Source organism: Chamaea fasciata, unplaced genomic scaffold (genome assembly GCF_029207755.1).
Source record: "Chamaea fasciata isolate MVZ Bird 193981 ecotype frontalis unplaced genomic scaffold, bChaFas1.0.hap1 SCAF_4, whole genome shotgun sequence".
Taxonomy (NCBI): Eukaryota; Metazoa; Chordata; class Aves; order Passeriformes; family Sylviidae; genus Chamaea; species Chamaea fasciata.
The window spans coordinates 45,205,198-45,225,093 of record NW_027094089.1 but is presented as its reverse complement, the minus strand read 5'-3'; the positions used below and the strand labels follow the sequence as shown (position 1 = coordinate 45,225,093).

Below are 19,896 nucleotides of genomic sequence, written 5' to 3'. Positions count from 1 at the left end.
GGCATGCATCATTTACCAGTGAGCTTAAATCTTTACCAGACAAATGGAAGGAAGGGGAAATGACTGGCTGCAAGGATGTAGAGGGGTAGGGGAAGAGAGAGAGCACATGAGCCTGCATGTGTGCGAGTGTACCTCTGCATAAGAAAACCTGCTTATCACTCGGTATAGCTGTGCAGCCTAACTCAGTGCAATACAGAAGTATGAGACCACATGTAGGTAATAAACTCATGAAAGAAAAATTTGAGATATTAATTTACCAGATGTAATTAAAGCTCTCTTAAACTGACTACATCTACTTCTAAGCCAACTTAGTAAATCTGCCATAGCACTTCTAGCACTGATCTGCAGAGTGACATTTACTCTACCCACCTTTTCCATGGGATATGTGCTCAATCAACTACATGGGGAAAAAACTTCCTTCAGACGTCCTATATTGATCCAGAGGAGAAGAAATAAAGAAAACACCTGGAACCTAAGTGTATTCTTGAGAAGGAATTACTTTAATCAGGGACACCTTCTTAATCAGAGTGAGTTATTTCTTCTGTAAAAATCACACATTTCATGAATGTTTCTTACACTGCATTAGAAAAACAAAGACTAAAAATTTTAAACAGCACTGCAGTTATGTATGAAAGGCCACTGTTGTCCTAGTATGGGCTTCCCCTCACAGTTTAGAACTGAGCTGTGAAAGCATCTTCTCAAGCTTTATTGCTAGTGCCATGTTTCCTTTAATCCTTAATTTTCCAGACATGAAAGCCAGAGTTGGTTTTAGTTTACCTAAAAAGAAGAAACAGAACCATCAGAATATCAAAGGAACTGGAAAAAGCCTTTGCAGTGCATAACATAATGCCACCACAGTGAAAACTTAGCATCTATATTGCTACCAAGTCCTCCTGGTAAAAGCAATGCACATCTAGGAAACACTGCTCAGACATGTGCAGAGCACAAGCCCAACACATTGATTGGATTCTTTCGGAAGATATACTGGCTGCTCAAGTGTCAGCACCTGGTTAATAAAAGCAGTGTAACCTTTTGCACTCTTCCTGTTCACCGGACGCAGGAGTGCAGAAAAATCCAAGCAGTTCTTGCCTGCACTCTCCGTTAAGCCACGAAAAGCTGAAAGCTGTTCCAGTCCCAGATCACCAAGCCAGAAGCCACTTTACTCCCCCATCAGCAGAGGCTTCTGTGGGCCCTGGTACCTGTGTCCCTTGACAAAGGCCTTTGTCCCTCACCTGTAAACATTTTCACAAAGTCGGCACTCGACATGCTCATAACCACATCAGCTGCCACAGGAGGCTTCCCGAAGCCAGTGCTCCCACCCTTAGTCTTCAGATCAATGTACCAAGTGCCTCCACCATCACCTGGACAGAGAGTGAAGCCAGGTGAGAAGGCAGCAAAGGCTGCTGTGCCCTCCCACTCTGCTGCTTCCGCCAGATGACCACAGCAGTGTGCGTTTGCAGCAGTTCCAAGGCAGATGCTCTGCAAGGAGTCACCTCTTGTCCCCGGCGACACCCCAAGCACCAGCACATGCTGGGGCCGTGGGCAGGAGAGCCCAGAGGCAGCGCTTTGCCCACATAGCTGGTGGCAGCTGCCACTTCTCCTGTGGCCCTGAGAACGCCTGGTCTGTGGCCACACCAGTCCCCTGTGGGGCAGCAGCGCCGGGACAGAGGCTCCCACGGCACGAGGGCCAGCAGCTCCCAGCGCCCGCTCACTGGGCCTGGAGCAGGAGCGTCACACAGAATGCAAGAGCGGCTGGTCTGCTTCGGGACCAGCTTCCAAAGTGTTCCTCTTTGAAAACACCCAGTGCCTTTTGCTAGGCAAGGCTGCACAAGCCATGGTCTTACCAGACAGGTCAAACTGAAAGACACCCTGGGTACTTCTCACATACTCCTCAGTCACTACACCCTGAATAACTCGGAATGTCTCTGCAACAGGACCCGACGGCTCGGCTGCAGCAGATTCTGTCTTAACCTTGGCTCCATCTGCTCCTTCCTGCTGGGATCCACTTAATTTTTTCTCCTCTTGGGCAGCACCTATAAGAAAGATTACTTTTCTGTTTCAAATGCAAACCACTTTAAAAATGAATGTAGAAATATGAACAGAGGACTTTATTTGAAAAGATTTAAGCTTCAAAGTAGGAAAAATGATTATTTTACCATTTCAATATTAACACTGATAAAGGATGCTTTCTCCACCCATGAATCTGAATAGATGTATGTTGCTAAATGTAATTTTGCAATAAATTTCAATTTCTGATAGATCAAAAGAAAATTGAAAATAAAACCGCAGTAAAATTCTAATTCTATTTACAGTTCATTACAGATGTTCACACAACAGTTTTCTAATATAATCCATACAGTACTCCTGACAACATTAAAAAGAAAAAAATCAGTGCTTTAATAGCCATCGCTTTCATTCCAGAATACCTGTCTTGTCTATCTTGTAAAGAACATGCTTTTTTTCATAAATTCTTCTGCAAAGGCTTCTAAGGCAGAAATCAATTTACTGCTTTGATCAGTGGTTTACTTTATCACAATGAACATGCACATTTAACAATAAAGGAAAGCTTTTGCAATTTACAAAGCCAATCAAGTTGAACGGGCCCTGAAAATGCTGCTGAAATCTCTCAGGTGTCTTCAGTATCAAAAAATACTTAGGTCTGTTCTGTGAGTCCTCACAAAATAACCTGCACTGGGCGCCCAAGGAACTGCAAAATATGCTGTTTGCAGTCTAATTTCTTTTTCCAGCAATACTTACCTGTGACCTCCCTACTACCACAATTTAGATGATTAAAAAAGAATTCTTCAAAATAATGCACTGACTTTACACCATGAAAGTCCTGCAAGAGGTGTGATTTTTTTCCCCAGTTTTAACTACGTAGTCACTTCCATAAATCTTACTCTCCAAATGAGAAAAGAGTTTTTGCTAAAAATCTTGAGTGGAGTCCAAATTCATAGGGGAAAAAAGAAAAACTAAGGGCATTCATTATTGTGAAATGAAATTAATTATGGAAATTATGGACTTGTACACACAGTGCTTTCCCTACCATATCTTTCTTGCTTCATAGCTGTAGTGTCAATTTCAACATCTAAGAAAAAGTCAGGCATCAGAGGGTTACCTAAGAGGAAAGAAAAATGTAATAATAAATCCAAGTAAAATGCATTTACACAGTAGGAATCCATCTCATTTGAAACTACAGTCAAGTAGTACTGTATCTCAGTTTATAAATTTAAAGGAAATTTAAAGGAAAAACATAGCATGAAATAAGATGTTTAGAGTTTTGTTCATTTAAAATTTGACCTAGAAGGTTTCTAAGCTTGCAATGATGAACATCAGAGAAGAAAAACATAAAAATCTATCTCATGAGCTGTTAAATAGTAATATATTCAGCTAAAGTGCAGGTATTCTTTTCATTACAGAATTTCTTAATTTAATTTAATAGGCATTTAATTATTAAACTCTTGGTGGATCCATATGGGCTTTCCAGAAAGGCATGTTCTTAAAGCTGAGGCAAAGCAACGTTTTTTATAAACTAATTTAAGAACCCTGGGAAACAAACTGTATTAATATTCTCCATATATTCTTCCCTCCTTCTTGAACTTACTTCTCACCTTTAAAGATGTCTTTTACCTGGTGCAATTGCATAAACATCAAAATCCTTAACTCCTTCTTCTCTCAGCAGAACTTCATCAATAATGAAGTTCCCAGTGAAACTTTTTGGTTTTGTCAAAATGCAATATGCAGCATCTGCCAGGATATCCGTTTTCCTGCACTGTTTTTCTATTCCAGCTCCTCCCAACATATCCATAGCAGCTGTATGTATGGCTAGAAAGTTTGGAGGGTAAGAAAAAAAAGCTTTAACACTGATGACATGGAATTCTCATTTCTTTCACAAGTAAACAAACTTTATTTTCCTTTCAGGCAAAACAAAACTCTAGAAGACAGAAGCTGTGAAATACTACCAACCAATAAATAATTCTTTGCAAGCAACAGTAAAAATACATGGAACTATCAGAGGAATCAAAAAGGTCAGAATATTTTATGACATTCGCATCCCTCTATTTATTTATCAGCCCACCACTTTTCCACCAGTTGTTAAGGACAAGAAAAACTAACACATAACAGATTTCCTCAAAGTGAATGTATAACACCTCAGTTATAAAGAGGAATTAGCTTTGGTGATTATCACACTGAAAGTCGATGCTTTTTTAGCCTTTTGCTAAGGTGTTTCTCCTAAGTTAATGAGAAACCAAATAACAAAACCTCACATTACTTGTTCAGTATTTCATAGAAAGGCTGTGTTAGAATAAAATCCACATCTCCTAGGCTTCTGATTCTTTCACTAAGCAGTTCTATTACTTCTGTGCCATTCCACTAGTCCTCTTTTATGTTTCTCCCATGGGAGCTGTTAACATTGTTAATGCATGTTGCTAAGTCTGTGATTTGCTCTTCCAGACGGAGGTATCCATTGCATTTTTTTTTTCATCCTATTCCATGGAAAGGCTGTCTGGTGCAGCTTTTGACATTTGCCATCTTACTGTTTTTCCCCCATACGTTCTGCTTCATTAGTTTTTCCCATCTGCTCTTTAAAACTCAACACTCTACCCCCAAGTTTTGAGACATATTCACAAATTCCTTTGTACCTATCAGGCCAGATCAGAAGAAGCATAAGGATAAACCAAATTTTGTCTTCTTTCAGTGCTTCCATTCCACACAAAGTAGCAGCAATTTTGATACAGAAATGATTCCAACACTCCTTAAATAGAAAAAAAATATAGCCACTGTGCAGGACACATGTATCTCAGCTGGATCATTATTTTGTCTTTCAAAGTAGGTGTTGGGGAAAAGGACAGAAGTCTTCAGCACTGGCCTGAGAGCTCCTGTCCAAGTGTTTTCTAGGAGTGTGTAGATGTCCCTGTTGACTTCATTACTTTCGTCTTCTCTTATGAGAATTAGCTTCTAGGTTTCATTTACCATTAAGCAACTCAGCTTCCTTTTTTTAAAGTCAATCGAACTGCTATAAATACATGTCTAATAAAAAGTAACAGATATACTGTGTACATACATGTAGGTCTACCTAGGTTTTTTTCTCATCTTTAAGAAAGTCAATAAATTTGCCTTTTTTTGGTCTTCTGAAGTGGAATCTGCCCTGCAAGATTTATTTTTTTTCAGTAGCTACCAACAGTTCAGAGAACATTTCTGTCAAATACTATGATGAAATTTATCAAGTTCTGTTGACATAAATATATTCATTCTGAGGATTCATTAAGCGGCTCACTTTTCCTGGCCCACAGGTCTGTCACTTCTGTGTTATGGTTAACTATTATTCTTCTGAGCGCAGTCACCCTATCTGCATAGACTGAACCAAAAAGGTTTCAAACACTTCTGCCTTGTAGTCTGGCTGCACATTATTATATTAATTTCATATAACGTGATGTGGGTTTGCCTCTAATGCACATCAATAGACTTCCAGTTCTGTCCCAGGACACTACTATTATTCCTCTGCCCTCTTTGTGATGGGATTGTTCCTTGCCCTTTTGACAGATGTCCTCTTTCACTTTTAGATAAATGGAGAACTCCAGCACCTTATTACCAACATACCTTCCTGTGTTTAAAGAATCAGATTAATGAACCGATCCTGGCATCCATACTAACACTGAGGGAAAACACATTTGTATGAGATGATAGTGGACTTTTAAATTAGGAACTTTGCAATTGTATTTCAGATACCCTAGAAGTCTGCAACACTGCCTCTCTGGATGATTCCAATAAAGAAGTTAATTTTCTCACTTTTGGAAGATAAACCTTTCAAAAGCACATTTTTTTGTAATGGAGAATTTGCACATTATGATCTTCCTTTATACTTGAGGTCATATCAGTTTTCATGGGGGCATCACTGAATGATCAGGCATGATTTCTGCAAATAAAAAGATCTGCTTATATACCTCTGATTTTATGAAAAGCTTATTTTTTTCTTCTTTGCAGCATCTCACATAGAGACATCCTTATTTTAAAAAGCATTTATTGAATATATACTGTTTTCATCTATAAATTCAATATTCCTGCACTTCCAAGCCTCATGTTCTGCAGGATCCTGTGGGAAACAAGTATTAGCTGCACTCTGTAACCAGTGGCAGCTTCCAGGGTGTTCTTCTCTTACTTTAGCACGTGTGGGTATGTTACCAAGGATGCAGTGAAAATGCAGTGCTCAAGAGAAAGATACAACAACTAAATCTGGTTTGGGTTTCCCATTTCCCCACATTAAGAGCGTCAGATTTTATAGAAGTTTTATTAGTACCATCATAGACATTCTTTAATTCCAGACCACATCTCAGACACAGGTACTACTGCTGATACTTGGAATGGGCAAAATTAGAAAGAAATAATGTATTCACCCACACAACCTAAGAGTTAATGTAACTTCTGCTTATAAAGTTAGCCACCCCTCTGAAAAAATTTCCATTGTGGAAGGGGTGGAGAAATTCTCACAGGTTCATTTTCACTTGCCATGAAAAAAAAGGTCAATTCATTCAGATGGGTGGGGGAAAACAGCCACGTTGCAAAATAAATACCTAGTATAACCAGCTGGTCTCTGCAGAAAAAAAATCTTTAGCTCATAACAAGATCCATAAAGCCACTGACTCATTTCCACAATAGTAGTGGATGTTTTTTCCAGCACATCCAGCACATCCAGAATAAGAAAGCTGTGGAGGATCCACATAACGTGTCTATGCAGTGTATCAATACGTGCACTTACTCTGTTACACAGGTGCTCTTGTAACACCCTTTTCATGAAAAAATAAGTCAAATTGGCTGTCTGCACTTCCATACCATGTCTCTCTATCTGAATGAGATACTCTTTACTATCCCTAACTCTCATAGGCAATATATATTGTTAAATCAGTCTATGACGGAAAACCACACTATGGCAGGTAAAAGGTCAACTCTGTTAATGAGAAACCAAATTACTCCCACCTACTGAGTTCTGGGGAGGTATTTAGTCATTTAGCAGTGCCATTTTAAAGACAAGACAGAAGGGATGTGTGGGATCTAGGGAGCTAAAGACAAAGAATCAGTTTTCATGGTTCTGTTCTAGATTACATAGATACTGGGAAATCTCCATTGAAAATTTTTTTAGGTTCTCCTGGGGCACTCAAGAAGCAAGTATGTGGAAACAAGTGCACATTTCTTTTAACTGCCTCAGAAATAAAAAAAACCAAAACAACCCACACACTTGAAACCGAAAAGGTGAACTTCGTCTCTACCACAAGGCAATCCATATTCTTAAGTTATGCCATCAGTACATCACAGATGAAGACCTCATTGTCTTCAAAACAGTACACATTTTGTGATGGTATAATTATGATGAACGATACAATTATAATTTTAAAAGTCAATCCCTTACCAAAATATTTCTTGGGTAGAACTCACGGCGAGCAGAACTATGAGGCATCCATTTACTGGAAGCATTTAAGATGCAAGCATCCAGACTAATGAAAAAGGACCAAGTCTGTCTGACACACCAACCCAACTGTTGAACTGATGATCACCTACTGTCTTAAAGCTGAGAAATTTGGCTGATTTCTTCTGAAATATTAAGTTTTCTATTGCTATGGGACACGAAATAAATGACACGCATGCAGTCCAGTCCTCAGAGCAAAAAGAGGGAAGTTTATTTCTTTACTTCGGCTAATATAGATTTTGGACAATGACCAGGGATCGGACAATGAGGTTGCCACCTCTCCAACCGCACTGGTCAAACTAGATGTTCATCAATTGTCCCTCCTCCAGAGAGAAATGTACACATCACTTTGTTTACCTGAAAATCTGTGAGAAACTTCACTACAAAAATGCAAACATCAGAAGGCTGAAAAAGATCAGGAGGACAGTTTTTCTCACATTTCTCACTTTGGAGAAACGAGATCAGAGAGTTTCAGTTCCCACTAAAAGTTAAGAGGGGCTTGCAACTCCTAACAGGAAAACACTGAAAAGTGTCTGTGTACAAACAGTTCTTTAACTGGAGCACCATCCCCAGAAGATGATCTTGGTTCATATTTTTATCTCCTCTTCCTTCTTCCTTCCTTGCACTTGTTAAGGAAATAAATACTGTTGTAGTGTTTTCTTATACAATGACTGGGCTTACACCACTAAAGGGCAGGACTACCCTCTGTCTGGTATTGATTTTAACACCCATATAATTTCTGCCCATAGATATATTTGGGGAAAAGAGACTGTCCTCCTTGGTAAACAGCTGGCCAAACCTCAAACAGCAACCCTTATCCTCACTGACCCACACAAAACAAATACAGCTAATTGAAGCTAATACAGGACGAGAGCATTAAGCATTTTTCTTCCAGAGAACTCTTTAACTCCTTGTAATCTGCAATCAGATGGTTCTGTGAACAACTCTTCACAGAATTGCACTGTGCCAAAACTTCTAGGAATAGGCCTTTTAAAAATAATTTCTGCATGCACAGAAGTATCTATCTTGTCACTAAGCTCTCGCAGTTTAACTAGCAAGGAATTCTAAACAGTACTACATACAAAGATGTTCAATACCCACTCATTAAAGCATACAATTATTTTTATGAATTTGTCTAAACCAAAACACTGGATGCATCAGAAAAAGCACAGGCAAGCTAAACACTACACACACGCTTCAACCAACTGGATGGTTTCAAACTAGCTGAAGATGTGTTTAGATCAAACTGGCAATAGTCTAGTGAGAACTAGCAACGAAAACCAGAACCCATGCAGGATGAAAAAACAATATATAAAAGAACTGCTCAGTCACTTGAATCTATTCTAGAAGAAGTCTTAAGTATATTCAGTGTCAAATAAAACAAGCCTTAGCAGACAAAATATAGAAAGTCAGTATTTCAGTAATATAAAGAAAAAAAATACCTGTTTTAGGCCATAAAGCATTGACAGCAACTTCTCCTCTAAATTCTTCTGCCATTCCCAAGACACACATGGACATCCCATACTTAGAAATGGTATAAGCTAAGACAAGGAGTGAAAGAACAAGTAAGTTTACACTCTGTAAAATCTCATTTTATTTATGAAAGGAAGATAAAACAGATAATCGGTTTACAGGGAAAATTCAGGGCTTTCAGAAAAACAGTATTTTCCTAGAGACAAAATCTCTCCCTACTACCTGCCATCTCCATCAGATACAAATTGTACTCTGTCATCTTTTCACTGCAAACAAAATGAAAGCTACACATGTTCTGCCAAAAAAAAAAGCTGAAACCTAGCTGCATAGTGATTTTGTCATGCTTTTTATACACAGCACACTGAAAAGAGTGATCAATTTTTTTTAAGATGCTTAAGGCATACTAGCTGTTAAGGACCAAACTAGTATCCTATAGACAAAAAAAAGTGGGGACAAAAAAAGCCTCTATCCTTGTTACCTATCTGCTTTGAGAAGGGAAGCTTTCTTGGGGAAAGAACTGGAACTTGCTGGAGTTTAACATGACAAGTGTCCAAAATGGAAAGTTTTTGCTACAGTTTTAAAATGAGCAACACTAACTTAAAAATAACATGGAGTTCTTTCTCCACCACAAAATAATCAGCCTGTTAAAAGACAACATTGAGCTCTATCCATAGTAAAAAAAACATGAAGCTGAATTAGTAAGAAAATGAATTTTGGGTTTCAGTCTCTATTTAGAGCAGAAAATATGTAATCCTAACAATCCCCATAGAAAAGCACAGGCTTACCCTGAAAACAAAAAGGATGGATGATGCCTTGAAACCTGCCCTACATTTTCCCACAAAACAATTTCTTGTAGGCCAGGTACAAAATGCTTTGAGGAGCCATTAGTGCCAGTCTGTATGTAGTGCTAAAGAAACAAGATCTGGCATTCTGCACTGGCACTACTGCACTCTTCACCAGGTACCTACATGTTTCTCACAAAATAGCAACGAAGGCTCTGAATGCTACTCACCACAATGATTTTTGAACCACATGGGATTCAGATTCATAGGTGGGCTAAGGTTCAGGATATGGGGGTTCTTACTCTTCCTCAGGTGGGGAAGGCATGCTTTAGATCTGAAAGATAGATTCAGACAACTCAGTCACCTCTTATTTTATGGAACACCTATAATTACAGTAAAAACAATACTAGTAGACCAGTATTTATACAACAGTCCAAGACAAAGCCTCTTCTCGTATCGAGTATTTAACTGATGTAAAGAATGACAAAAAAAAAAAAAATATCTGTGGCAGATCACTTATCTCACTTATCTAGTATTAATTCCTGCAAATTGGACCACATTCTCCAATTAGTGTATCAGCTTTGACTAAAGATAATTTTCCAGATACTTAGAAGCCATAATCTCCTTGTAATAGTTCTGGTAGGGGAAACAAAACACTCTAAGGCAACAAACAAAATTACAGTGCAGAGCACCATTTTGTCATAAAATTATTCTCTTCTGATCCCATACCTATTTCTTCTTTAAAATCACATTGAAGAAATAATACTGCATAGCAGAATGCTATTACAAATATTCCAAAGAAAACTGAGAACCTATTCTCTTCTAATTCTACTTTGAATTTACACATCCCTGTAAATTGGAACTTTTACTTTACAGAAACTATTTTTCGACTTCACTTCTGGCACGAGGGTACATGTTTATATTTCATCTCTGCTTGAGATTTTTTAATCAAGCTTCACAGGGTGAAAACATCACCATGCTATAGTAACCAGCTGTTCACATATTCCAACAGGATTCATGCATACTCTCAGCTACAAAGGGAACAACTTCAACACCTTCAATAGAAAAATCACCATAGTAGGAAGGTAAATAATTTACCATCCCCTTAACTGTCCTGGGATCTCAACTCTTTTCAATTGAGATAGTTTCACTAACAGATGCCTCAATTTCTTAATGCACAGGAACCAAGAAACTTAGCTGCCATTATTAAAACTTGGTGGGATAAATCCTATGATTTGACTGTAGCCATTGATGGCTACAGCCTGTTCAGAAGGGACAGGGGAGGAAGGAGAGATGGAGGGGATGCCCTCTAAATCAAGAAGTGGATTGAGTGTGATGAGCCATCTCTGAAGAACCTGTGAACTGAAAAACAGTGAGCAGGTAAAAGCCTGTGTGTGAGAAACAGAGACTGAGGCAACAAAGGGAACCTTGTGGATGATGTCACTACATATTCCTCAACAAGGGTAGTCTATTTATGAGACCTTCTTGTTCCAGCTACAGGAAGGATCACACTCATAGGCTCTTGTCCTCCTGGGAGACTTCAGCCACCCCAGTGTCTGCTGGAAAAGTAGCAGAGTGAGCTGTAGGCAATCCAGGAGATTCCTGGAATGCATGGAGCATAAATCCTTAATCCAGGTAATAACCCTACCAGAAGGGATGCTATACTGGATCTGAGGGTCACAAGCCTAAGTGAGCTAATCAGCTAATCATGGACCCCACGACGGGAGACAGCCTGGGCTGCAGTGATCACACACTGGTGGAGTTCACAGTCTGGAGGGAAAAGGGTCAGGCAAAGAGCAAAGTCAGGACCTGGAGCTTCAGAAGAGCAAAATTCCAGTTCTTCAGGGAGTTAGTCAATAGGAACCCTTGCAACGCTGCCCTCAAAAACAAGGGAGCAGAACAGAACCAGCAGATCTTTAAGGACAGCTTCCATAGAGCACAAAAGCTAGAGATCCAATGGCACAAGAAATTGGGACAGAAGGCAAGAGCCTGGTATGGATGAGTATAAGAACTGCTGGTCAGACTAAAGGACAAGAAACAAACACACACCCAGTGGAAGCAGGGAGAAGTATCCTAGGAACACTATATGGTCACAGATTTGTGTAGGTTTGGAGTGAGGAAAGCCAAAGTGAAGCTGAATTTTACAAGGGACACAAGGAGTAACAGGAAGGGCCTCTACAGATTTGTCAGTCAGAAAAGGAAAGCAAAAAAAGTATATCCACACACATCCCCAGGATAAGCAAGGCTGGAAAACTGGTAACAACTGATGAAGGGACTCAACAACTTTTTCTGCCTCAGTCTTCAATAGCAACTTCTCTTCCCACACCTCTTAAGTGGATGGACAGCAGGATGGGGATTGGGGGAGCAAAGTACTTTGCACTTTAAGTGAAGATCAAGTTTTTGACCATCTAAGGAGCCTGAATATACACAAGTCCATGGGGCCTGATGACATACATCTCACAGTCCTGAGGGAATAGGTTGATGTAGTTGCCAAGCCACTCTCCATATCTGAAAATTTGTGGAATCAGGTGAAGACCCAGATGTCTGGAAAAAGGGAAACACACCGATGTTTAAAAAGGGTGGAGAGGAGAACCCTGGGAACTACCAACCTGTCAGCCTCATTTCTGCACCTGGGAAGATCATGGAACAGATCCTCCTAGAATCAGGAGGTGATCCTAGGACAGAGGATGATTTAGGAGGTGAGAGGTGAGATTGGGACAGTCAGAGCATCTTCAGAGAGGTGATTTGGGACAGTCAGAGGGTCATCACCAAAGGCAAGTCCTCCCTGACCAACCAAATGGCTTTCTACGATAGAAGGACTACACCAGTGGACAAGGGAGCACTACAGGTGTCATTTAGTCTGTGTAGCTTTAGAGAAGGCTCCTCATAACATCCTTCTATCTAACTTGGGGCGTGAAGATTTGATAGGCAGACTGTTCAGTGGATAAGGAATTGTTTGGACAGTGGCATCCAGAGGGTAGTGGTCAATGGCTCAGAGTCCTGATGGACATCAGTGACAAGTGGTGTCCCTGACAGGTTGGTATTGGAACCAATGTTATTCCATGTCTCCATCAATGACACAGATAAAGGGATCAAATGCACCCTCAGAAAATCTGCAGATGATCCCAAACTGAGTGGTGCTGTTGACACACCTGAAGGTCAGGATGTCATCCAGAGGGACCTGGACAAGTTTGAGAAGTGAGCCCATGGGAATCCCATGAGGTTTAACAAGACCAAGAACAAGGTGCTGCACCTGGGTCAGGGCACTCCCAGTATCAACACAGGCTGGGGGATAAACAGATTGAAAGCAGTCCTGCTGGAAGACCTGGGGGTGCTGGGGGATGGGAGGCTGGACATGACCCAGCCATGAGCACTTAGCCAAGAAAGACAAAGGTGTCCTGGGCTGCATCCAAAGCAGAGTGGGCTGCAGGGGAAGGAGGGGATTGTGTTCCTCTGCTCCACTCTGGTGAGACCCCATCTGGAACCCTGCATCTGGGGTCCCCAGCACAAGAAGGACATTGGACTTTAGAGAAAACTCCAAAGGAGGCCACCAAGTTGATTAGAGGGATAGAACAACTCTCCTGCAAGGACAGGCTGAGAGTTATTCTGCCTGGAGAGGAGCAAGCTCTGGAGTCACCTTACCGCAGCATTCCAGTACCTAAAGGGTCTACAAGAAGGTGGGAGAGGGACTTTCTACAAGGAAATGGATTAAGAGAACAAGGGGCGATGGCTTTAAATTGACAGAGGGTGAGTTGAGATTAGATATTGGGAAGAAGTTCTTTACTCTGAGAGTGTTAAGGCACTGGAACAGGTTGCATAAGAAATTGTAGATTCCCCACACACTGAAGTGTTCAAAGTCAGGCTGGATGGGCTCTGAGCAACCTGGTCTATGAGATTTCTCTGCTTATAGTGGGGGCTTGGAAATAGACAATGTTTTAAGGTCTCTTCCAGCCCAATTCATTCCATGATTCAACAATTCCATCATTCTATGTCAACAGGCATACTCTGTAAGATGGGGCATCTGCCCTAGCACTGCCTCTACACAGGCAAAAAAATCCACACCTTTTAAACTACTGTAATTTTCTGAACATTAAACTGAAAGTAGGTCTCTACAAATTACAGTCAGAATCAGCATACAAAGCATGGAGAAGAAAGGACAAAAATGCTTCACTAGGTTTTCTCAATTGAGAATTACAAAAGCAGTAACAAAGACCATTCCCTTGAGAGGCAGTGATTTTTCTTATGCTCTTCCACTTGCACTCAGAACCTGATTTTTAATCTTTTCAAGGCAGAATAGGACCAAAAATACACTTTAAGAATTCCTCATTAATTTGGAATAGTTGGATGTAATATCAAGAAAATCACTGTTGCTATTGGGAGGTAAGGAGAAGATGGAATCTGACACAGCAATACAGTTGAACCCATTCAGCAATGTATAAAGAGCTGGCAACCAGACTGATCTGCACAAAGGAGAATGACAATCAGTCTATTCCAGATTGGAGGACTGGACTAGATGACCTCTAAAGGTGCCTTCTAACCCAAACTATTCTATAACTCTCTGGTGATGCTTTGATAGAAAACCTTCTGATCACACCAAGCAATACCTGAATTTAGAGAATCTCCATTATCCTATGGGTTTTTTTATAAACCCTGTGAAAATCAAAGTCTTCATTTTAAGACAGTGCTTTAAATGACATCTTGTAAATGTAACAATGATTCAATCTCAAAAATGTGCAAAATAAGGACCCTGGGAACTGTGAAATCAAACCTTGGTAAATTCATTTAAATAAATAATGGAATTGATAAGCTGAAAGTAGGTGGAGAACACTTTGGATCATTAGGATATATATCTTTAACATTTCTCTTTTAAGTATGGTGAGTTATACAATGTTTCCAAAGATGAGAAAGAAGTTTATGAGAAGAAAACTGACAAGCAAGATATTGACTTGAGGTACGCAACAATCTAGTCATTTTGCTTGAAATGAAAGAGCATCTTCATTTAACAAAGCCAAGCTGGAGCTTCATTTGAAACAAATGACTTTTTTCTTCCTACATGCATGGAGGGGTTTGTGAACATTTAGTGACTGGAGTAATAAGGTTTCTGTTTACTCCAACTTGCAAATAATTCTTGGAAATATTAATTCAAACCAGCTGACCAACAACTGAGCAATTTCCTGTGAGCACATGCAGAGTATCTGCACTCAAATTCTAGAGCAGCAAGACAGTTACAGAATTTCTCAGAAAAACTGAAATAACATCATACATTCTGTTACAATTGCTTGGCTTCCTTCTCTCAGCACTTACGTAAGATAGGTTCCTCGTACATTGACATCCATCATAAGATTGACCTTCTTCGTTGCTGTTTCCAAAGTGCCCGTCAAAGAAATGGCACTTGCATTATTCACCAAAATATCAATCCCTGGTTTTAAAGGGACATTAGCATTCAAAGAAAAAAAAAAAAAGCATGAGTAAGGCAGGCAGTTATTTTTTCTTTCTGTTTGAATAATCTGGCCTGTTAATGCCTGCCCTCCCCCACGCCTTAACTTACCTCCAAATGTCTTCACAGCTTTCTCCACAGCATTAATGATTTGCTGTTCTTCCCTCACATTAACAATGCATGGCAAAGCCTTTCCTCCAGCTGCTTCAACTGCACAATTAAAAAATTAAACATTTAAAAATTTGCTCTCAGATGGGACAACTAATATGAACCTTCTGACAATCTCTCAGGCAATAACATTCTTCAAGATGGCACTGAAAATCACACTCTCAAATTGTGACCTTTTAACACATTGTATGAGGAACAGGGAAGCCAAAACAAAATCTTAACACTGCAAATGTTTATTTCATACATCTCAAGTAGCATTGCATTTTTACACTTATATACACACACCCATCTTCATTACAGCAACATTACAGTATTCCTGCAAGGCAAGAGAAGTACCAAGCTTATTTTAGCAGAGGTGATCTGGAACTAAGAGTCAATACATTTTTTGACTCAGGTATGGTAATTAAGCAAGGGTATACACCCAGCCCAGCACCTTCATTTGTTACAACTTACTTTCTTCTGCAGCAGTGTAGATAGTCCCTGGAAGAACAGGATGGGGCTCAGCTGTCTTGGCAGCTACCACAATGTTGGCACCATCCTTGGCAGCTTTCAGAGCAATGGCCTTGCCAATGCCCCGGCTTGCACCTGTGATGAAGAGAGTGCATCCTGCCAGTTTCCTAAAGGTGAAAGGGGAAGTGGACAGTAAAGAAGAGGAGAATAAAGCAGAAGCTGTTGATCATTTGACTTTTATGAGACTCTAAGGGCAAATGTAATTAGTGCAGTCTCCCAGCCAGATAAACGCTTTCATCCTTTTACTAAGAAAACAGCCCGTGGAACACAAAAGGGATGGCTATGGCTACAGAAAACTACCATTGGTGTAAGACTACACCCCAAGTTTGCAAACACTATAAAGGTTACATAGGCCATCCAGTTACATTTCTCCCTTTCTGTAAAAAGATCCAACATACTGTTCTACAAAAGAGCTGCTATGTTCTGCAACAATGGAAAAGGAGTAATTTGTAAAAACAAAGTGCCAGTTTCCAACAAGACAACAGACCTACACAGATCTCTATAATCTATTAATCACAATGCGCTAAACAGAAAAAACTAATGTCTCAATGTGGTATAAAGTACCAAGTCTGGAACCACAATGCCATATGCAAATGCCAAAAGCATTTTCTGTTTTTTTTTTTTTCAGAAATGGCAATTTTTCTCTTAAATCTTCTACACTCAACAGCTTCCCAGTAGTCCAAAGGGTCCTCTGAACAAAGAGGTCAAATCAACTTAGAGAAACTAACAAGTTTTGAAGTGTAAGAAGGATGCCTGGCTAACACAATATCACTGAATTTTTGAAAAGAGAACTATCAACTGCACAAACATATTCAATGATAAAAGTCTCTTAGACAACAGGTTTTCCATATGAAGGAATATGTGTTTCAGTGTTCAGTATAAAACTCATGTTGTTTTATGTAACACTGTAGCATAACCCAAGAGGTTCAGGTTTTTAACCTCAGTAGAAGAATTCATATAAAACATGTGCAACAGTGACTTCACTTTTTGCTTGTCACATCACAAATTTTACAAAAGCTTACCTGCTGAGCTTCCTTTAATTTTCCCTTCAGACTGGGCCAAACTTAGTATTGTTTCTCCCCATTTGTTTTCAGATGTGCTTTTTCTCCCACTAATCTGAGCACATCCATCTCTTAAATGGTCTCTAGGAGGACGTTTACTTTCCAAAGGCAGAAAATTGGAATGGCGCAGAAAGGGGGAGATGCCTCTTCCCCTGAAGAGGCAAGGCTAGGCATGTACAGGATCTCAGAAAGCCAACCGTGACCTGAAGGTGCCATTTCAAACAGTTTTTTATCCGCATATTATTTTTTAAAGAGTCTTAGACACAGAAAGAAAAATATCTAAACAGAACAGTGAACCACAAAATACTACTGCCATGAGTTCAGTCACACGCACAGTGAGCAAAGTTCAGCTCAGGAATACATAGTCAAACTATGTATTGTATGCAAGAAACTCAGTGAAGTAAGGCCAAAATCTAGCTTCTACCTTCAGCCAACCAGTATGAGGTCATCAGAATCCACCTTAGTCATGGAAGGAAGAAATGGGGTCCAGTGGGAGGTAGTTCTGGAGGAGAAGACATGAGAGAAGAGCTAGTAGGGCTTTAAGCCCTCCCTGGGGCTAGAGTGGTTTACTCAGGAAGACAAGAAGGTGTATCAGGAGACCAGCAGGGCTAAGCAGGGAACTTGCAACTCAACTCCCAAGACAAGCATCATACAGGGAATGGATGCAAAGACAGGCCACAAAGAAAGAATCAGAAACACTACCAGGGCATGTTGGGGTGGTGTCAGGAAGACCAAAGTCCACCTGAAGCAGAAGCTTGTGAAGGGCATCAAAAGGTCGGAGACTTCTGCTACACCAGCAGGAAAAGCAGGCCCTTTGCTCAATGGAGTGGGTGAATGCAAGTCTTTCAACACTGTCATAATATTTTTGTTTCATATTTAAGACATGAGGCTATGATCTAGATACATGTGCAACCTGACAGGCAAAAAACTGGTTGGTTGGTCAGGCTCAGAAGGTGGTGATTAGTTAGTCCTATTTGCAAGACTAAGGATTTATTTCTTAATTCACTTAGCAGACCAATAGTTTAAGGTTTATAAAGCATATCTGCCTGGCTAAAATTTCTTATGATCTGTGAAGGTCACATCTGCATCACTTTCATCACAGCTGAATTCTGCTAATAAGATAGAAAACATCAAATTCACATCTGTGCCCTATAATCTTGAAAAACATTAAGACTGTTCTTTTCCCACCACAGATGACTATGAATAGAGACCTTCAAGTCACATCAGGGACACTTTTAACAGCTTACATAGTTGTTACAAGTTTAGTAATACTGTTTATAACACCCAGGAACAAACAATAACTTATCTTCTCAGCTGTTAGCAGTGTTGGCCTCTGAAATGCCAAACGGCAGAAAACACCTCTAAATTAAGATCCTATACAGAAAGAAAATTTGACTGCCAGGTAAGACAGTAGTAGAAGACTATAATACTATACAACAATAACAACAGTAATAACAACAACAATAGTAATACTAATAAGAAGTAATTATACTTTAATATAAATGTCCCATATGAAATTACTGATACACTAATTTACATTAAACTCCTCCATTAACTGTTTCCCTTGCAAAAGGCATCGTTCAAGTCCTCTATATGACCCGAACTGCTTGTTCCGGGGCACGGGTGCTTCCCGGGAGCCCTCGGCCGGCCCGGCAGGCTCGGGGGGACACGGGCGTCCTCCGCTACAACCCCTGGCCCTCGGCCGGCTGCGAGTCCCGCACTCCCCGCAGGGAGGTCGCGCTCAGGGGTCTCCAGCGAAGCCGCGGCGGCCGCCGGCCGCAGCCCGCCCGCCCCGAGAGCCCCTGGGCGGCGGCGCAACCCTGTCCCGGCGCGGCGGGGGCACCTTACCCGGTATTGGGCAGCATGGCGGCGCGGGGCGGCGGAGCCGGGGCCGGGCCGGGGCCGCTCCGCTGCGCAGCCGCCGCGGCCGCTCGGGGCGGGGCAAGGGCAAGGGCAAGGGCAAGGGCAAGGGCAAGGGCCGGGGCAGGGTTGGTCGCCCCGCTGAGGCCCGCCGCGCCCCGCCGCGCCCCGCCGCTCCGCTCGGGGCTGTGCGGACAGCGCGGTTGGCGCGCTCGGGGTGCGAGGTAATCTCAGACTGGAAAAAGGCTTGCGCGGGATGAAGGGTGCAACTGGAAGGCTTTCCGCATCCTTTCGTATTCCGTCGCGTGTGTGAAATTTTGCTTTGGTCTCTTGCCAGTTGCACTCAAATCGCTGGAGCTTTGCCTCCATCTCATCTTCTGGGGTGCTGTGTCCAGTTCGGGGCTCCTCAGGACAAGAGAGACTAGGAGCTACTGGAGTCAGTCAAGTGGAGTAGCACAAATATGATTTGGGGCCTGGAGCATTTCTCTTCTGAGGGCAGACTGCAGGAGCTGGGCCTGTTCAGTCCAGAGATGACTGGGAGGGGACCTCCTAAATGCGTTCAAATATCTGTGAGGTGGATGCCAAGACCATGGTGGCCAGACTCTTTGCAGAGGTGCCCATAGACAGAATATGGAGCAGTGGCCATAAACTAAACCACAAGAATTCCACTGAAACATGATGAAGAACTTTATGTTGAGGGTGGCAGAGCACTGGAACAGGCTGCCCAGGGAGGCTATGTTTTCTGCTCTGGGTCACCATGCCTTGACAGGGTGGTTGGAGTAGATAATCTCCAAAGGTCCCTTCCAACTCTAATGACTCTGTGATTCCCTGTTTATCAGAAAGCCTGCAGTAGGATCCTCTGTCTTTGTTCACCCAGCCACACCAATCCTCCATCCTCTCCCCTAGTGCCTCTCTTGTTTTGCAATAACTGTGGGGTCAACCCTCACCTCCGTGCCCTGCACATGTAACTTTTCCTCGTCCCCCCTCTGCTGCCCAGTGAAGACTGACCTCCCATCCTTGCCATACTGACCACCTGTTACTGTGGTTAGCAAATCTTCCACCATGTTCTACCTTTGGCTTGTCTTTCTGCTTTCAGCTCTCACAGAGATTCTGTGCAGCATCCTGAGAGGGCTTCAGGTTTCA

General features: G+C 41.4%; 1 protein-coding gene across 1 annotated transcript; it reads right to left on the bottom strand.

Moving 5' to 3' along the window:
- Positions 1-479: 479 nt before the first annotated feature.
- HSDL2 (hydroxysteroid dehydrogenase like 2) lies at positions 480-18,800 on the bottom strand. The gene is made up of 11 exons (XM_066181424.1): positions 18,742-18,800; positions 15,776-15,939; positions 15,266-15,364; positions 15,022-15,136; positions 9,948-10,051; positions 8,905-9,003; positions 3,631-3,825; positions 3,047-3,118; positions 1,845-2,033; positions 1,233-1,361; positions 480-777 (listed from the first exon to the last, which is right to left on the bottom strand). Exons 1-11 carry the CDS (start codon positions 18,756-18,758, stop codon positions 665-667), a joined length of 1,296 nt encoding a protein of 431 aa, XP_066037521.1. The 5' UTR covers positions 18,759-18,800; the 3' UTR covers positions 480-664.
- Between the last annotated feature and the right edge of the window lie 1,096 nt (positions 18,801-19,896).

Coding starts and splice junctions, on each gene's coding strand:
- HSDL2 (XM_066181424.1), bottom strand. Junction 3,826..8,904: donor TGCTTTATGGCCTAAAACAG/GTATTTTTTTTC, acceptor CAAACTTTCTAG/CCATACATACAGCTGCTATG. Junction 2,034..3,046: donor TATGAAGCAAGAAAGATATG/GTAGGGAAAGCA, acceptor TCTTTCTTATAG/GTGCTGCCCAAGAGGAGAAA.